General features: G+C 45.1%; 1 protein-coding gene across 2 annotated transcripts; it reads left to right on the top strand.

Annotated features, from left to right (window-relative positions):
- Window positions 1-10,940: 10,940 nt before the first annotated feature.
- On the top strand, window positions 10,941-15,826 carry MYCN (MYCN proto-oncogene, bHLH transcription factor). Of its 2 annotated transcripts, none has more exons than XM_069850475.1 (3): window positions 10,941-11,021; window positions 11,971-12,746; window positions 14,181-15,826. In XM_069850475.1, exons 2-3 carry the CDS (start codon window positions 12,077-12,079, stop codon window positions 14,777-14,779), a joined length of 1,269 nt encoding a protein of 422 aa, XP_069706576.1. In that variant the 5' UTR covers window positions 10,941-11,021; window positions 11,971-12,076; the 3' UTR covers window positions 14,780-15,826. The 2 variants fall into 2 exon arrangements, with proteins under 2 accessions (XP_069706576.1, XP_069706578.1); XM_069850477.1 differs by lacking the exon at window positions 10,941-11,021 and adding an exon at window positions 11,527-11,556.
- Window positions 15,827-17,527: the final 1,701 nt, after the last annotated feature.

The following is a 17,527-nucleotide window of genomic DNA, read 5'->3' as shown; positions in this document are numbered from 1 at the left end:
TTCTGACTTACAGAATGTGGGTCACACTAAATCCTCTTGCATTTGCCTAGAAAATCATATGAATATATTAAATGATGTAATAGATTGTAGGAGCTGTCAAAACAGATGTAAACCTGGGTCTGATGAGTCTGCTTTCTCATCTTTAGCAATTATTTGTTGTACTGGAAGGCAAGCACCTCCTTCAAGGCTCAGGTGTCCATGATCTGGCAAGGGGGCTGAGAGCATCACAGAAGCCCATGAGAATTAGCCCTGGTGACATTAAGGACAAAGGCAGCTCTTTCTGTGAGATTATGGAAGGTGTGCAGATGAAGGAGGAAATGGCAAGACATTTGAAGATGGTGGCATAGCCCTTCAGTCATTTCTGCTTACAGCCAGAAAAACATCAATAATTTCTGTGACACACAAATAAACAAAACTTTGACACACTGATTTACTAAAGCAAGAACGGCAATAATAGTAAAACCATCAAAACTCCATAAAAGCCTTTAATGTGTCTGAAGATATTTTCATTACTGCAATAAGTGTTAAGCGTTTCCTTTGCTGTTAACAGTTTTTACGGCAAAGCTTTGAAGAATGTCCCACAGGTTATCAGTAAAGGCTCTATCTGTTACATGTAAAATAAGAACAAACTAAACAATCCAGAAAACTACTTTCAAGTTGTGGCCCAGGACTAAACTTGGAATCACAACAGGACAGATCTGTTGCTGCTCTCCTCTGGCACAGTCCCAATGGAAGGAAGCCATACCAATTGACACCAGCTGAGAATATAGTTTGATACATCCCCTTATTCACTCAAGTCTATATTTTTCTCTTTTTCCCCCTTTTATGTTCTAGTCACCAACACCATTCTGGCCAGTCACTAATAGTGCTTAAAGACTAATCTTCCTGTTAGCTTGCACTTAAAAATGAATCTCAGATGCAGGAAATGAAAGCCTTCCTCACAAACATAAAGCAGATTCCAATTGAAAACTAAAGAATTCACGCTTCAAACCACTTTCTGAGGATGTCTTTCTCTATTGGTAACATTTGGAGATGTTTGAAAGGGAGCTAGTGAAGGCAGGTTTATGTGACTGGTTATAATTTTACCTTCACAACTGCACATTTCACTTTTGTCTCGCTGAATTATCTGGTAAAATATTTCCTAATAATGAATTCTCTACAAAGCTTTGCAACCAGAGAAATATTTTAAGCTAAAGTTTCAAAAACAGTCAGTGAAGTGCTTGCATAACAATGTACAAATGGCTAATTGCTCAGAAAAGGTTAAAACAATTAAGTACATATAAACATAAAATGTAGTAATGCTTTGAACCACTGAATGATTGACTATATTATGACAGAGGGGGACAGGGAGAAGAGGAACTGGGTAAGAATCACAAAGTCCATAAGTAGCCAATTTTACAAGTCATATGAACAACCCCAAAGATCTTCCAGTGTTCACTGCCCAGTCTTTCTTGTTGTGGCATTAAGAAGATTTTAACCAAACCAAGCTTCTGTTAACCTTTTGCAAAAGTTAACAATTCTTCTAATGAAGCACAATTTTATCATTGCTCTATGTACCTTCAAGCCATTTTTAACTGGCTTACTCGCCTGTTACAGAAAAAACATTTTGCCACAGTTTTTGTCCTGAAATGCACATGCGTATCAACTGTGTTCATTGTATCATAGGTATTTACGAAAACATGAATGTTCTGCAAGAACAGCCTGACTACTGATGCTCTATGTCACTAAGCCGCAGACACTCCCGCAGTGGTTAACTTTAGTAAAGTTCTACCTTCCTACTCCTAAAGGAATATTTGCAAGAATGATAAAGGCTTGTAAGTGATTTTACAATTAGGATATATTTTCCTGCACTATGTGTACATTTAGGAGGAAGCAATTACTATAATAATGTGTGGGGGTTAAAAGTGAATTTATCCACAGACTTCATATTAATAATGTTTCTTGTTGCAGCCTGACTAAGAGGAGCAGTGAGGTATTTTTCTATATAATAATTTGAAAACTCAAGAAAATATTTGAATGCTAAAATTTAATAAATTCATAATTTTGAAATTCAAGTACTTGATTTCCTATTGGCTTAGTTTCCTAAGGGAACAATCATATTCAACAGAGTTATCTGTCTGCCACTCCCTGACATGAATTTTGAACTTACTAGGCAGTTTCAACCAAACTTTACTGAGGGGGAGAGGTTACAACATTGTAAAGCTTACAATTTTCTTTAAAACTGGAAACTGAAGAGAGAAATGAGATCCTATTACAACTAAGAGAAGTTAGTAAGTTCATACTTAATGAGGCATCAAGAATTCTCATGTAAGAGACACATCAGAAACCAGGCTGTCAAAATTCCTCATTTCTATTACTTCTCATTTAGTGGTCTTATTTGTAACTTTTTGAAGTTCTTCTTGTTTTGTTTTGTTTTATTTTGCTTTAGAATACAACTGTAAGATAACAAATGCTTAGATGCTTATCTAACCATATATAGGGTTTGAAAAATCTGTTGCAAGTAGGATGTTTTCCTAAGCAACTACTATCAGCTTCTGCCAAATCTAAAGAACACATTTCTAGTCCCTCTGGTTTTAACGAAAATCTTCCAGTCCTTTCCGAGCAGACAGAAAGCAAGCTGAGGGAGAAGACTAGCACACAAATGCTGGTCTGATTGCCACTTTTGAAGAAACTCTACAAAGAAAGCACTGAAGGAAGAAGGTTCTTTTCCTTTTCACTAACTATTGAAAGATGGTTTCTGATATATCTAGGAACGCTTAAAGGTGGAGCATTCAGCCACGTCTGCCTGGTTAAATCCAGTACCTCCTCTTTTCTTAGCAGCCATAGTGATATTCTGTTAACAGAGTGCTTATGGATAATGTGATCACAAAATTAGTTTTAAATAGATTTAAATTACCTCTGATGATGACATGCTTCTTAAAATACTTCTGAACACACCGGTGAGATTGGCTAGTGACCTCTGTGGTGACTGTAAGTAAAATAACTCTTTTATTTTTCAATGTCTGTACAATGTCTTGGCAATGTGACACATTATACAAACCCTACGTATATGGCTGGTATTTGAGAGTTTTCATGTCATGAGAACATCTGTGAATGTAGCGCCGATGATGGCATTCTTTGCAGAGGTGATCCAATGGCTTTGAGAGACTGTGCTATTCTTTCATCTTAAAATAAGACGATGATGCACTCTGCAAGAACTTGTGAAAAAGCAATTGGTAATTCAGGCTGTTACAATCAGCATACTGGGGAAATCCGCTTTTATTTCCATATGTGACACTCAGCGAGTCCCTTATCCTGTCACACCTGAATGAGGGTAAAAGTAATGCCAGATCTTACCTTCAGGGAGAGTGTCAAGGAACATATTTCAGATTGTACACATTCAACAAGCTACACAGCAGGGATCGGTACAACTACCTAGCAAGTTTACTGAAGGCGCACAGGAATAAATCTGCTGCCCTAAATCTGGCAGCTTTTGTAACTGTGCTATTAACATCTACCTCCAAATAGTTAATCTTCTTGAAAATGTTACTACTACAATCTAATAGTAGTGTAACAGTTCCCTATTTAAGAAAAAAAAACACCAAACCACCAACCCTGGTCTGTGAGTGTTTATACTTACGCCATTTCTAGTCCTACACAGAAAGTTTTACATGTCATTTCGGCTGGTTGAGATAGAGCAGGGATAAATCATTTCAATTCTGTCATGCTTTTGCCAAGTACACTTAGAAGACACAGCTCTCTCCCGCCCCCGATTAAGGAAATGCTTTAAGAACTATTTTTTACAATTTTATATGGATTCATGAAAGTATATATATTACTTCAGACTGGCAAAGAAAGCTCAGAAATGTACTAAAGTTTGTGTGCCTCTGAGGATAACTGCACACATATCAAGTAATAGTGTTCTCTTTCTCTTGACCTTCTTGGTAGCTGCAGGCTGAAAGGGTGAAAGAGAGGTATGGGTGGCCAGAGAACTTGACTTTACACAGCATTCCTTAATGAATCAATAATGACAAAAGGCAAAATGTCCAGTAGCTTTGAACACCGTTAATTAATGTAACATGCCCAGGTGTGTATGTCCAAGCTCTCAGCACAGTGCTTTGTCAGGCTTGTTGTTCGGTCAAATTAAAGACCACGCTAAGATTCGTACCAATGTGCAAGTAAAAGTATCTTTTAGACTTTTATACACTTTTTAATACATATTTTCTACTTTTCCAGATAGTGAATTCTTACAATGCCTTAAAATACACAGCTGATCTATATTGAAGCCCAGTTCTAATATCATCACTCCTTAATTCCCAGACTTTTTTTCAGTGAAATGACATAATAAATTGATAGCAACTAACAGCAATTTCAGGTTTCCATTTGCCTTCAGGCTTCTTGATATATCACAGAATCACAGAATCACAGAATAACCAGGTTGGAAGAGACCCACCGGATCATCGAGTCCAACCGTTCCCATCAAACACTAAACCATATCCCTCAGCACCTCGTCCACCCGTGCCTTAAACACCTCCAGGGAAGGTGACTCAACCACCTCCCTGGACAGCCTCTGCCAGTGCCCAATGACCCTTTCTGTAAAGAATTTTTTCCTAATGTCCAGCCTAAATCTCCCCTGGCGGAGCTTGAGGCCATTCCCTCTTGTCCTGTCCCCTGTCACTTGGGAGAAGAGGCCAGCACCCTCCTCTCTACAACGTCCTTTCAGGTAGTTGTAGAGAGCAATGAGGTCACCCCTCAGCCTCCTCTTCTCCAGGCTAAACAACCCCAGCTCTCTCAGCTGCTCCTCATAAGGCCTGCAGGGACACAAGGAATGGAGGAAAAAAATAAATGTTTATAAAATAGCTCAAAGTAAGTTTCAGTAAGTTTCACCACAAAGATTTGTGCAGTTCTTCCAATGCTTTGCACAATGTTTTCAACTGCACAAGACAAAGCAATAGATCTGGGTGTTTAACAAGTCTTTTTACCTAAACAGAGACAATGCTCATGAACGGCAATGTTTCTCAGCATAATGCTTTCCATTTCCTGTCTGGTAGGGGTTTGAGGTTTTGGTTGGTTGGGGTTTTTTTTGACAATTGAAGTTACTTCAAAAGATTTGTCTTGAGTGTTACCCTCACTAATGTTCTCAGTCAGAATACTACAAAAGATATCACACACCACAGCAGAACTTTCCTAGAAGTCGGTAGCTCTGTTCCCACACACATACATACCAAGAAAAGAAAAAGGAACATTCAAACAGGCTGCTGAGAAAATCTAGGTAATAATTTAAAATGAATTAAAAATATATTGGATAGCAGTCCATGCCCATACCTAAGGACATATCAATATTTGTGTATATACAAATATTAAAGGAAATGTGGAAGTCAAAATAATTACTTAAAAGGAGCATATCATATATTTATTTAAACTGAGGAAGGTCCTCAATTGATGAGGATAAATAAATTGTTCACACATTCGGTGAAACACATACTACCTGTTCATGTCTCTTCACAAGCTGCAACCAGTCCAAGGCTACTAAAATGTGAGGGAAAAAAAATCACAAGCGCCCACACCTTTTTTGTCCAGCCAAATAATCCAAACTTAAACTAATAAAGCTCAGTGTTTTCATAAAATTTCACATCTTCAAAGCACTGAGCACGCATTAGCTAATCAATGTATTCCCCTGTCTTGAATCCAAAGTGCATTAAGGGAATGGAGGCCAAATCACAAAAGTTCTGGCAATCTTGACCTCAAACATCTCACCAATTTGATGCCACAGGGTCTGGCTGCAACCCTGGCGGATCCTGGTCCAGCGCTCCTCTGGTTCATGGTGCGCTGTCCCTTCTACAGCTGACTTCAGCCAGCTATTACCTTCTAGCCAAGTTGTAACTCATAGCGGGACACCTAAAAGTCACCTTCAGCACCTGCTACATAAGATTCTTGAATACTGTGTTCAGTTTTGGGCACTCAGTACAAGAAATACATTGAGCTGTGCGAGCATGTCCAGAGGAGGGCAATGAAGGTGGTGAAGAGTTTGGAGCACACGTCTTATGAGGAGTGTCTGAGGGAACTGGTTTTGTGAAGAAAAGGAGGCTGAGGGGAGACCTTACTGCCCTCTGCAATTATCTAAAGGAGGTTGTATTGAGGTGGGTGTTGGTCTCTTCTCCCAAGTAACAAGTGATAGGAGGAGAGGAAATGGTCTCAAGTTGTGTCAAGGGAGGTTTAGATTGGTCATCACAAAAAATTTATTTACTGAAAGAGTGGTCGAGCATTTGAACAGTCTGCCGAGTGAAGTGGTGGGGTCTCCTTCCCTGGAGGTGGTCAAAAAACATGTAGAGGTGGCCATTTGTGATATGGTTCAGCAGGCATGGTGGTGTTGGGCTGATGGGTGGACTGGATGATGTTAGAAACCTTAACAATCCCATCATTTGCCTCCCTGGTGCTCTTTCTGTCAGAGTCAGCTGAAAGCTCCTCAGCAAAACTGCACCTAGACACCACAATGCTGAGACAGAAGTAATCTAGGGGAGCAGAGTCTAGCAGAAGCTCACTGCCCTGGCTGGAGCCATTTCAAAGCATCTGTCACCTTTGGTCAGCTCCTCAACTCACCCAGACTGGCCTCCACAGGCAGCACAGGCAGGCTGACCATCACCGTCTTGACATCTCCAGCACCATGCTGCAGCCAGCCCTGCTGATGCCTTGGACACTAGCTAGCTTCAGGATCACACTAGGCACCCCATCCAGTCTCCAAGGACGGTGAAAGGGTGGTGGAACCACTTAGCCTTGGCCACTGAAGTGTGACATGGAGGCTAGGGGGATGCTGACTGATGAGAAACTCGGCATGAGTCGTCAATGTGCACTCGCAGCCCAGAAAACCAACTGTATCCTGGGCTGCATCAAAAGAAGCATGGCCAGCAGGATGAGGGAGGTGATTCTCCCTCTCTGCTCTGCTCTCGTGAGACCCCCCATGGAATACTGTGTCCAGTTCTAGAATCCCCAGCATAAGAAGGGCATGGAACTGTTGGAACAGGCCCAACGCGGGGCCACAAAGATGATCAAAGGGCTGGGGCACCTCTGCTATGAAGACAGGCTGAGAGAGTTGCAGTTGTCCAGCCAGGAGAAGAGAAAGCTCCAGGGAGACCATAGAGCTGCCTTCCAGTACCTGAAAGGGCTTCAGGAAAGCTGGACAGTGACTTTTTACAAGGGCATGTAGTGATGAGATGAGGGAGAATGGCTTTAAATTGGAAGGGGGAAGATTTAGACTAGACATTGAGAAGAAATTCTTCACCATGAGGGTTGTAAGACACTGGAACAAGTTGCCCAGAGAAGTCATGGATGCCCCCTCTCTGGAAGTGTTCAATGCCAAGTTGGATGAGGCTTTGAGAAGCCTGGTCTGGTGGGAGGCATCCCTGCCCATGGAAGGGGAGTTGGAACTGGATGGGCTGTAAGGTTCCTTCAGACCTAAACCATCTGATGATTCTATTACTCTACAATTCTATATTTCATTAAAGAAAATTATTACAGTCTCCTCTGAAAAGAAAATATCCCTGTGATTTGAGATGAGAAAAACTTAAAACAGAAGATTTAGTTTTGTAAGGCTTTCTTGCGCAATGTAAGCTAAATTCTTCAATCTGAAAGATATCCTCCACAGTAACATCCCCTTGCAATGATGCAGTTTTTAAGATTTACATCATGAATCCAATTAAATTTATGAAAAAAAAAGTTAATCTGTGTACCATGGTGCTAAAACTTAATACAGTATCCCAGACAAAATGATTCTGCAAGACTTTGAAGAGGGAAATCCAAATATTCTGGACTTGTTTATCACAGCCAAGAAAATCTGCAGAAAACAGTGGGAGTTCTCTAGGGACTCACAGGAAGCAGCCTGCAACTCCCACTTTACCCAATAGTTACAAAAAAGGGGGCACAGACAGGAATGACTCTAAAGGGACCAGAACAGGATTTGGTTTGATTTTGTGACCGAAAATACTGGGCAAAAAGACATTTTCTGTGTACATGCATAATTGAACATTTTTTTCTGTCTGAAAGACTCTCAGATCGTTATTTAGAATTTCATTAATTTTGATGATGTCAAGGAGGTTTTTATGTCAATGGAGGTTCCTATGTCAAGGCAAGCAGAGAAACTAGGAACTCGGTGCACAAAATCTGGTTAAGTTAAGTGAAAGAACAAGTAAATAGAATATTGTTTACAAAGTTTTGTCAGAACTTCGGTTTTGATTTTGCGACTGAAAGTACATACGATTCTATGACCACACGGGAGAAGCAGCATCTCTCAACACAGCTGGTCCAACCTCATCCCAGCGGTAGACAGACATGGTTGAGGGGCACACGGGCTGCCTCTTTTCTTGAATTATAGAATGGCTTGGGTTGAAAGGGACCTTAAACGCCCATCCAGTTCCACCAGTCCTGCCATAAGCAGGGACACCTCCCAGCAGACCAGGCTGCTGAAAGCCCCATGCAACCTGGCCTTGAACACCTCCAGGGAGGGGGCAGCCACAGCTTCTCTGGGCAATCTGGTTTTGTGCTACAGAAATGCATCCTCTGTATGGTTTAGTATTTGATAGGAATGGTTGGATTCAATGATCTGGTGGGTCTTTTCCAACCTGGTGATTCTATGATTCTATGATACGCACAAGAACCACAGAATTATAAAACCACTATTGAGAACACCCCATTCCTAACAAATTCCTTTCTCAAAAGCCATTGGACCATAGAATGGTGTGGGTTGGAAGGAACCTTAAGTATCATCCAGTTCCACCCCTTGCCACGGGCAGCGATACCTCCTACCAGACGAGGCTGCTCAAAGCTGCATCCAACCTGGCCTTGAACACTTCAGGGAGGGGGCAGCCACAGCTTCTCTGGGCAACCTGTGCCAGCACCTCACCACCCTCATCGTGAAGAATTGCTTTTCAATGTCTTATCTAAATCATAGAATCACACAATAGTTTGGGTTGGAATGGACTTTAAAGATCATCTAATTCCAAGCCCCCTGTGATGGGCAGGGAAAAAATCATAGACTCATAGAATAGTTTGGGTTGGAAGGGACCTTAAAAATCATCTAGTTTCAATCCCCCTGTGATGGGCAAGGCCATCCCACTAGATCAGGCTGCCCAAGGCCCCATCCAACCTGACCTTGATGGGCGATGGGACAGCTACCAGCTCCCTGGGCAACTTGTGCCAGTGCCGCATCCTTACGCCTAGCCTAAACCTGCCCCTCGAATGTTCCCCCTTTCAATGTAAAGCCATTCCCCTCGTCCTATCACTTCATTCCCTGGTAAAAAGCCCCTCCCCATCTTTCCCGGAGCCCCTTTCAGTGCTGGGAGCTGCTCTAAAGTCTCCCTGCAGCCTTCTCCTCTCCAGGCTGTACAAGCCCAGCTCCCCCAGCCCGTCCTCCAAGCAAAGGTAGCTCCAGCCCCCGGATCATCCGCCTGGCCTCCCCTGGACCCGCTCCAGCGGCTCCACACCCTCCCCTCGCTGAGGATCCCGGCTCCCCGCCGCCCCCCTCGCCGCCCGAGCCCGCGGTGGGCGGCACCGCCGGCCTTTCCCCCGCCCCAACCCGCAGCCTATGAGCGCGGAGGCACCGCCCCGAGCGCCGGCCGGACCCGGGGCGGGGGGGTGGCGGTGGCGAGGTGGGGTAGCGGGGTTGGCGGTGATGGTGGCGTTCCCCGCCGCGCCGAGGAGCAGCGCCGCGCCGCCGTCCCGCGGGGCGAGAGAGCGGTGGGTGCGGGTCGGAGCGCGGGGCGGGCGGCGGGGAGCGCGCCGCCAGGGGGCGCCGCGGCGGGGAGCGGGGCGGCGGGCGCCGCTCGGAAGGGGAATCCCTGCCGGGGCGCGTCCAGCCGCCTCCTGCGGGGCCGCGGGCTGCGCGGCTGCCCCAGCCCGGCACGGGGGCACCGCGGCGCCTTTACGCGGGGAGCGACAATAAAGAGCGAGCGGGGCTTTTGGCGCCAAACAGCAGGCACCTCCCTGCTTGTATGGAAATTAGGGAGGTGGGGTCAGGCAGCCCTTGCTTTCCTTTCCTTGCCTTTTTCTTTTTTTTTTTTTTTTCCCCTTGAATGCTCCCTTTCCCGGGTGTGTCAGCTTTTATTTCTTCTTTTTTTAATGCCTTTTGAGGGGGGTTCATAATATCCAGCAGCCAGTGACAATCATCTGTCTGCAAGCGAAGGGCGAATGCGGAGGCTCGGGCTCAGCAAAGTGCAACATACGAGAGCATCTGCTTGCTTTTTCTTTTTGCCTTTTTTTTTTTTTTTTCTCCCCCCTTTTTCCCTTCGCTCCCCCCGCCACTCCTCCCCCCTGCAACACCCACCACCATCACCAAGGAGGTAAGAAGAGGAAGGTCTGGGGTGTAAGAAGCAGGAGTACAAAAACCCCAATCAAATAAATACAGTTCCACGTTTTTTGCCTTTCGAGTCGCTCGGCTAGGGAAGGATGGGAAGGGAAAGGAAGCATTGCAGGGCGTGAATGGGTTTTTCATTGAGCAGAAGAAAATCCCGGAGGGGTATTTTTGTTGTGTTTCGGAGCTGTCGCGTTGAGCTTGCCTGTGTTTCTGTAGGTGCCTCTTTGCTGCTCTGCATTTTCAACGGTTTTAATGTCTTTCACGAGTAGAAAAATGTACAATACTGGGAGCGATCAGGGGGCGGGGCAGGGGGGGAGAGCAGCTGAGCCGGGCTCGTTTCTTTGCGTTTCATCATAAGGCTTTTCATGGATTTTTTTTTTTTTTTTCCCCTCCTTTTGGTCTCCGCTCCAGCGTCAGCTGTTCTGACCCCTTAGCCGAGCTGAAGGGAGACGCTAGATGTTTCCTATGGACTTAAAGTGATTTTTCCTTTTTTTTTTCTTTCCTTTTTTCCTTTTTTTTCTTTTTGTTCTTTTTTTTTCCCTTTTCTCCCCCCTTTTTTTTCTTTTTTTTTCTTTTTCCCCCTTTTTTTTCCTTTTTTTTTTTTTTTTTTTTTAATGTCTGATGCAACTGAGGTCTCTGCAGCCGAATGGGGCTGGGGCTGCCTGGTCGTGGCTAGAGAGTGGGGGGTCCGGCCGAGGTAAGGGCATCAGCCTGTGTGTCCCGGCGCGGAGAGGGCTGGGGGAGCCGCTGTGTCTCGCAGGAGGTTTGGGTTGCACGGCAGAAAGCGCCAAGTTGTTGTCCTTGCAACCTCTCCGTTGCTCCTCTTGTCTTAAACCGGGAAAGAAAAAAAAAAAAAAAAAAGGGAGGGGGGTTGGGGAGGGGGAAGAAAAACTTCCTTCTTGGCAAATCAGGAGGCTTTGTTGGTGGCTCCCGGGTGGTTTTAATGCATTTTTGTGCGTGAGATTATTACATAAGGTTGATAATTTCTGTTGCTGCTGAGTTTCCCCTCCTCCTCCTCCCCCTTCTACCCCCCCCCCCCCCCCGTGTTGTGTGCGGATTTCTCTGGCTCGCTTTGAGTGAATGAACTGGCGATTTGCGAAGTTGCAGAGAGCCCCTCCGCCCCCTTTTTCGCATCCTTCTCTCTCCCCTTTGCGCTGCTCCGCAGATGACAAAAGGAGTAAACTTCCTCTACTTTTGCTGGCATATTAAGAGGGCTTTTTGGAGAGATTACGGTATCAAAGCCTCGCATCTGCCTACAGTTACTCTGGTGGTTTTGAGCGCCTGAAACAGTTCGGGGAAAGCAGGCGAGTGCTATGTGCGAGGGCACAGAGGTGCTTTGCATCCTTGCCGAACCTCGCCGGCTGGTTTTGTGTCTTCCCGGAGCGCCGGGGAAGGCGAAAAGCTCTGCATGTGGGAGCACGACCTGAGCGCTTTGCTTTCGGTATCTTGAGCCAGGAGAAAAAGGTGTGTGAGATGCATTTTTTTTTCTTTTTTTTTTTTGTCAACTTGCAAAAGGCTCCCTCTTTCTCGCTGTTGATGATGGGATTATTATTTTTTTCCCCCTTCGGTTAAGAGGAGGGGAGTCACAATCGTGTCTGTTCTTTCGTGTTTTAATTGTGGTTGTTTTTTGGTTTTTTTTGGTTTAGTTTCAGGTCTTGGGAGACCCTCTCTTCTTCCCCTTGGTGGAAATACCCGTAAAACCTGCCCCTAAAACCATTGCCCGACGCAGGGACCGGCGAGAAAAGGCCCGCAATGCCAGGAATGGTCAGTAAAAACCCAGACCTCGAGTTCGACTCCCTGCAGCCCTGCTTCTACCCGGACGAAGATGATTTTTATTTCTGCGGGCCGGACTCCGCTCCTCCCGGGGAGGACATCTGGAAAAAGTTCGAGCTGCTGCCCACCCCTCCGCTGTCCCCGAGCCGGGCCGGGCTGCAGGAGCATCCCCCGGGGGGCCCCTCGGTGCCGTGGGGAGGAGCCGCCCTGGGGGGCTGCCGCCCCGCCGACCCCCTGGACTGGGCGTCCGAGCTGCTCCTGCTGCCCCCCGAAGCCGACCTGTGGGGCGGCTCGGACTCCGGGGGAGACTTCTTCGAGACGGGCGTGAGCAACAACCTCAACTCCATCATCATCCAGGACTGCATGTGGAGCGGCTTCTCCGCCCGCGAGAAGCTGGAGCGGGCGGTCAGCGAGAAGCTGCAGGGCAGGCCGCCCGCCCCGCCGCCGCCCCCCGCCGCCTCCAGCGCCCGCGCCGAGCCCGGCGGCTCCGTCCCCGACTGCGTGGACCCGGCCGTGGTTTTCCCTTTCCCCGTCCACAAGCGGGACGCGCCGGCGAGCGGCGGGGAGGCTCGGGCGGCCCGCACGCCGCGCCCCGCCGGGGACGGCAGGGCGAGCAGCAGCTCCGGGGACGACACCCTCAGCGACTCCGGTAAGCGCTCGGCCGGGGACGGGGCGGGGGGAGCGGTGCCTCCGCGCGCCCTGCGGCCCCGGCGCCGGCCCTGTCACCGGCAGGCGGCGGCAGCGCCCCCCGAGCTCCCTGCCTGCCGGCTCCGCGGGGCGGCGGGGCCCTTCGGGGCTTCCCTGCCCTCCGCCCGTGCGGCCGGGAGGCGATCTGGGGGGCCGGAGCTGGGTGGTGACCCCTCAGAGCTGGGCTTGCACAGACTAAATCTAAAATAGAGTCGTAGACTCGTTAGGCTGGAAGAGACCTCTTGGATCATCGAGTCCGACCGTTCCCATCTGCCACTAAACCGTGTCCCTGAGCACCTCGCCTACCCATCTTTTAAACGCCTCCAGGAATGGTGATTCAACCACCTCTCTGAGCAGCCTCTGCCAGTGCCGTATGACCCTTTCTGTGAAAAATGCCCAGAAAACATCCCCTATCCCTGCCTACAAAATCGTATCGTAGAATCACTAGGTTGGAAAAGATCTTGGAGTTCATCGAGTCTAACCGTAGCTGTTTGCTAATAAATCGTATCCCTAAGAACTTTATCTACCCATCTTCTAAATACCTCCCCATGCCCAGAAACTTCCCCTGGCCCCGCCTGCAGAATCGTATCGTACAGTCACTAGGTTGGAAAAGACCTCTTGAGATCATCAAGCCCAACCGTATCTGTTCACTAATAAATCGTATCCCTAAGCACTTCATCTACCCAGCTTCTAAATACCTCCAGGGATGGTGACTCGACCATCTCGTGGTGGCTAACAGAAGCCCTCTTGGGCTGGAACGTGGTTTCGCTTGTGTGGATTAGACGATCCGTGTGACCGTCACCATAAACTTGGTGATCCGTCCCTGTTTTCAAAGCCTGCTGTCCCTTTAATGTCTGGTTTGACAGCTTTGGGTGAGGAAGCACTTCCAACAGCTGTCTTCTTGGCAGTGCACCAAGCGCCGGCTTAAAGGGTCCCCGGCTGGAGCAGCTTCACCTTCTGCCTCAGAACAAACCCAGTGATTGTTCCGTTTTCCGGCTGCTTTTCCACCAAGCAAAGGCTGTGTTGTGGCACTGTGCGTGCCTTTTGTGCCCCAGCTCTATGATTCCATTCAAAATACATACATTCTATGGAAAAACTTTTCTGCCGCTGAGATTATGTGGGTGGTAGCCCCGCTTTGATTAAATGGTAGAAACGTTTTTTTAAAAAAACTCATTAAACTTTGAGAAATCACTGTTCCAAAGTCATTTCATGTGTATTACATACTTTTCCAGATCCATATCTGACTACAGATGGTGGACACGCCCTGTTTTTGCTATCAGTTATTTCATCACTGCTTTTACTATACATATTTTGTCAATAAATACACTTGGGTTGATACTTGTTCAGAGTTATCTTCTATGAGAATAACGTCTGTTTTATTTTCCATTACCAAAAGATGATGAAGATGAGGAGGAAGAGGACGAAGAAGAAGAAATAGATGTTGTGACAGTGGAGAAAAGACGCTCCGCCTCCAACAAGGCTGTTACCACCCTTACTATTACAGTGCGTCCTAAAAATACCACTTTTCCATCAGTCAGGACACAGCAGAATGAACTGATTTTAAAGCGATGTGCACCAATTCACCAGCAGCATAATTATGCCGCTCCTTCTCCATACATGGAGACTGAAGATCCTCCACCACAGAAAAAGTTAAAAACCGAGGTGCCCCGTCCAGTAAAACCTACGATCCAACCAAAGTCTAAGAGTTCAAGTCCTCGAAACTCTGACTCAGAGGATAGTGAACGTCGACGCAACCATAATATCCTGGAGCGTCAGCGGCGTAATGATCTGCGGTCGAGTTTCCTCACGTTAAGGGACCATGTTCCAGAACTGGTTAAAAATGACAAAGCTGCAAAAGTTGTGATCTTGAAAAAAGCCACTGAATATGTTCATTCCCTCCAGGCAGAGGAGCAGAAGTTATTGCTAGAAAAGGAAAAATTGCAAGCCAGACAACAACAATTGCTAAAGAAAATAGAATACAAGCGGACTTGCTAAACTTTTTGTTTTGTTTTGTTTGTTTTTGGCTGACCAGGACAGTCATTGCCACTTTGCACATTTTTGATTCTTTAAAAAAAAAAATTGTGTTTTTGACGTTAAGAATGTTCGTTTTACTTTCAATCCAGTCCCTGAAGTAATTGACAAACTATATTATCCCGGGTACAGAGCAAATGGATGTTCTTGCAAGGAGTTTATTGCAAGACTACCAAACAACAATGGACTGCCTTTGTTTTTCTTAAGAACTGTAGATGGTGGGGATTTTTTTTTTTTTAAATTGTTGTGAGCATTTGGAGCTGCTGGTGACATCTAGTTGAGTTTTGAAACGTTCATTCCTAAGTTTTATGGTGCTTATGTTCTAACAGATGTTACTTTAGGGGTTGGCATTTTGTAGCCCTGCGGGAATTTTCTGTAAATACCATCTACACACTTGCCTTTTGTACATGTCTTGGGTTATGAGAGGTGGCTTTTGCTGCCAGTATTAGACTGGAAGTTCATACCTAAGTACTGTAATACCTCAATGTTTGAGGAGCATGTTTTTGTATACAAATATATTGTTAATCTCTGTTATGTACTGTACTAATTCTTACATTGCCTGTATACTTTAGTATGATGCTGATACATAACTAAATTTGATACTTATATTTTCGTATGAAAATGAGTTGTGAAAGTTTTGAGTAGATATTACTTTATCACTTTTTTGAACTAAGAAACTTTTGTAAAGAAATTTACTATATATGCCTTTTCCTAGCCTGTTTCTTCCAGTTAATGTATTTGTTAATGTTTGGTGCATAGAACTGGGTAACTGCAAAGTTCTGTGTTTAATTTCTTCCAACGATGTACATTTAGTGCTGCGTCTTATAGCACTTTGAAATACCTCATGTTTATGAAAATAAATAGCAATTACATAATGTGCCATTTACTATTTTTCCTTTAAATGAAGTTCTTTTAAATAAAATCTTTAACTTTGCAATGTTCATGACGTGAAAAAAAAGGTGGTCCCACATCTTGGGCACTTAAACTCTCAGACTATAGGTGACGCTCTATGAAAAGTCAGCTGTGTGGGACATTTCCATTTCTGATTTAAAAGTAATGGTAGCAAGAACAATTTTCAAATTATTTCATATTTCAGATGTTTCTTGCGATGTCAGGGACTGAATATGCTACAGTTAATGGAAAGACTCCCCTGCCTTGTGAAGACTTCTGGAGTATCCACTGTATGGAGAGCGTTGGGAGGGATCAGAAACACAGATAGCATCCTTCTGCTAAGAGGCTGGCCTCCATGTGGTAGTCAAGTAAATGATGCAGGCACACTTAGCTACAGGCACAGAAAGAGAAATGCTTGCAGTAAACAAATATTTTACTTGATTGCTGTTTTTAGTTGCTTTGCAAAAGGCTTATCCTTAAAGTGGTCCATTATTGCATAATAGAATTAATGTTCTTGTTTGTAGCTGAAGGTCCTCTTTGTCACTACTTGTGCTGATTTGGTAAAATCAAAAATCCCTGGAAAGATATAAAGCTCAGAGGTGCGGAGAGCTGTGAAAGTGTGTGTCCAATGGCACGTAGTCTGACCAATGAAACTTGGCAGCTGATTGTCTCAAGAGGTGTGATGACATTTGGTGTGACAGGAACAAGACGTGTTAAGTCTGTGAAATATGTTTGGTCATTTTGAAAGCAAGAAGTTGTTTTATTTCCTGGTTTGTGCAGGTATTTCAGACGTTGTATTTCACACGAAACTGAAAAATAAGGTATGGATTAATGACCAAGGTACCAGTAAGTAGTTTTAAGGATCAAATTGCAGGAACCTAAGCTGCCCCCCTGCTTTAGCTATGAAGGAGGTAAGTTTCTTGGTGGTGGAGGTGCAGAACATCTCATGTTTCTTATGAAGTAAAAGAGAGTAAAAGCAGTACGGGGACAAGATCGCCACAGTAGTGGTTGTGCCATATGTCCATTCCTTACAGTAGCTTATTGGTGCACCTATAACCTGTGCATTCTTGGGGCCACAGCCAGCTTCTGTACCAAAACCACCAGGATTTGTACTTCCTGATCTTTCACTGCAGTAAATTGAGATCCTTAAGAGGCACAAATTGGTGTAACTCTGTTTAGATTCAGCTAGGCTGAACACAAGTTTATGCCGTTTGAATTATTGGCCTGGATAGATTTTGACTTGAGGGTCACAATCATTCCATAATGAGAATTGCCATTTTCATTTCTTTTATGTGGACTTGATCATGCTTCTTCCACTTTCTCAGTAACAGTGAAAATACAGGCCAAGGTAAACCTAAGCAGAGACAAATTGTGTGGACAGTCAGAGGGTACATGTAATTTTACTAGCTACAACAAGCAAGCTGCTTGCAAACCCCCTTTTAGCAATTTGTGATGAACTGCTGTTGTACTGTTTTTAAACAAGGTACAACCCACATGAGTCTTCTTGAAGGCAAAGGAAAGCTTTTAAGCTGTCCATTGTATTGATTCTCTAACTTGTGCCTGCTTGACATCCAGCAAGGGCTTCTTAACACGAGTTTGCGTAGAATAAAATTTAAAAAAAAAACACCAAAACCAAAACAACCAACCAAACAATTACAGCTCTATAGTGGCCAAATACTTTACTAGCAGAGGCAAATCATATTCTGAACAAAAGCAAATCACATAATGATCTGTTACTTTACAGTCTAGGAATGTACTGTCTAAGGATTGAACATGCAAAACTGAAGAGAGATTCCCTTCCCGCTCCTGGAGAACGTCTAG

The sequence above is a fragment of the Phaenicophaeus curvirostris genome, chromosome 2, assembly GCF_032191515.1.
Source record: "Phaenicophaeus curvirostris isolate KB17595 chromosome 2, BPBGC_Pcur_1.0, whole genome shotgun sequence".
NCBI lineage: Eukaryota > Metazoa > Chordata > Aves > Cuculiformes > Cuculidae > Phaenicophaeus > Phaenicophaeus curvirostris.
This window is presented reverse-complemented; position numbering and strand designations above follow the sequence as displayed.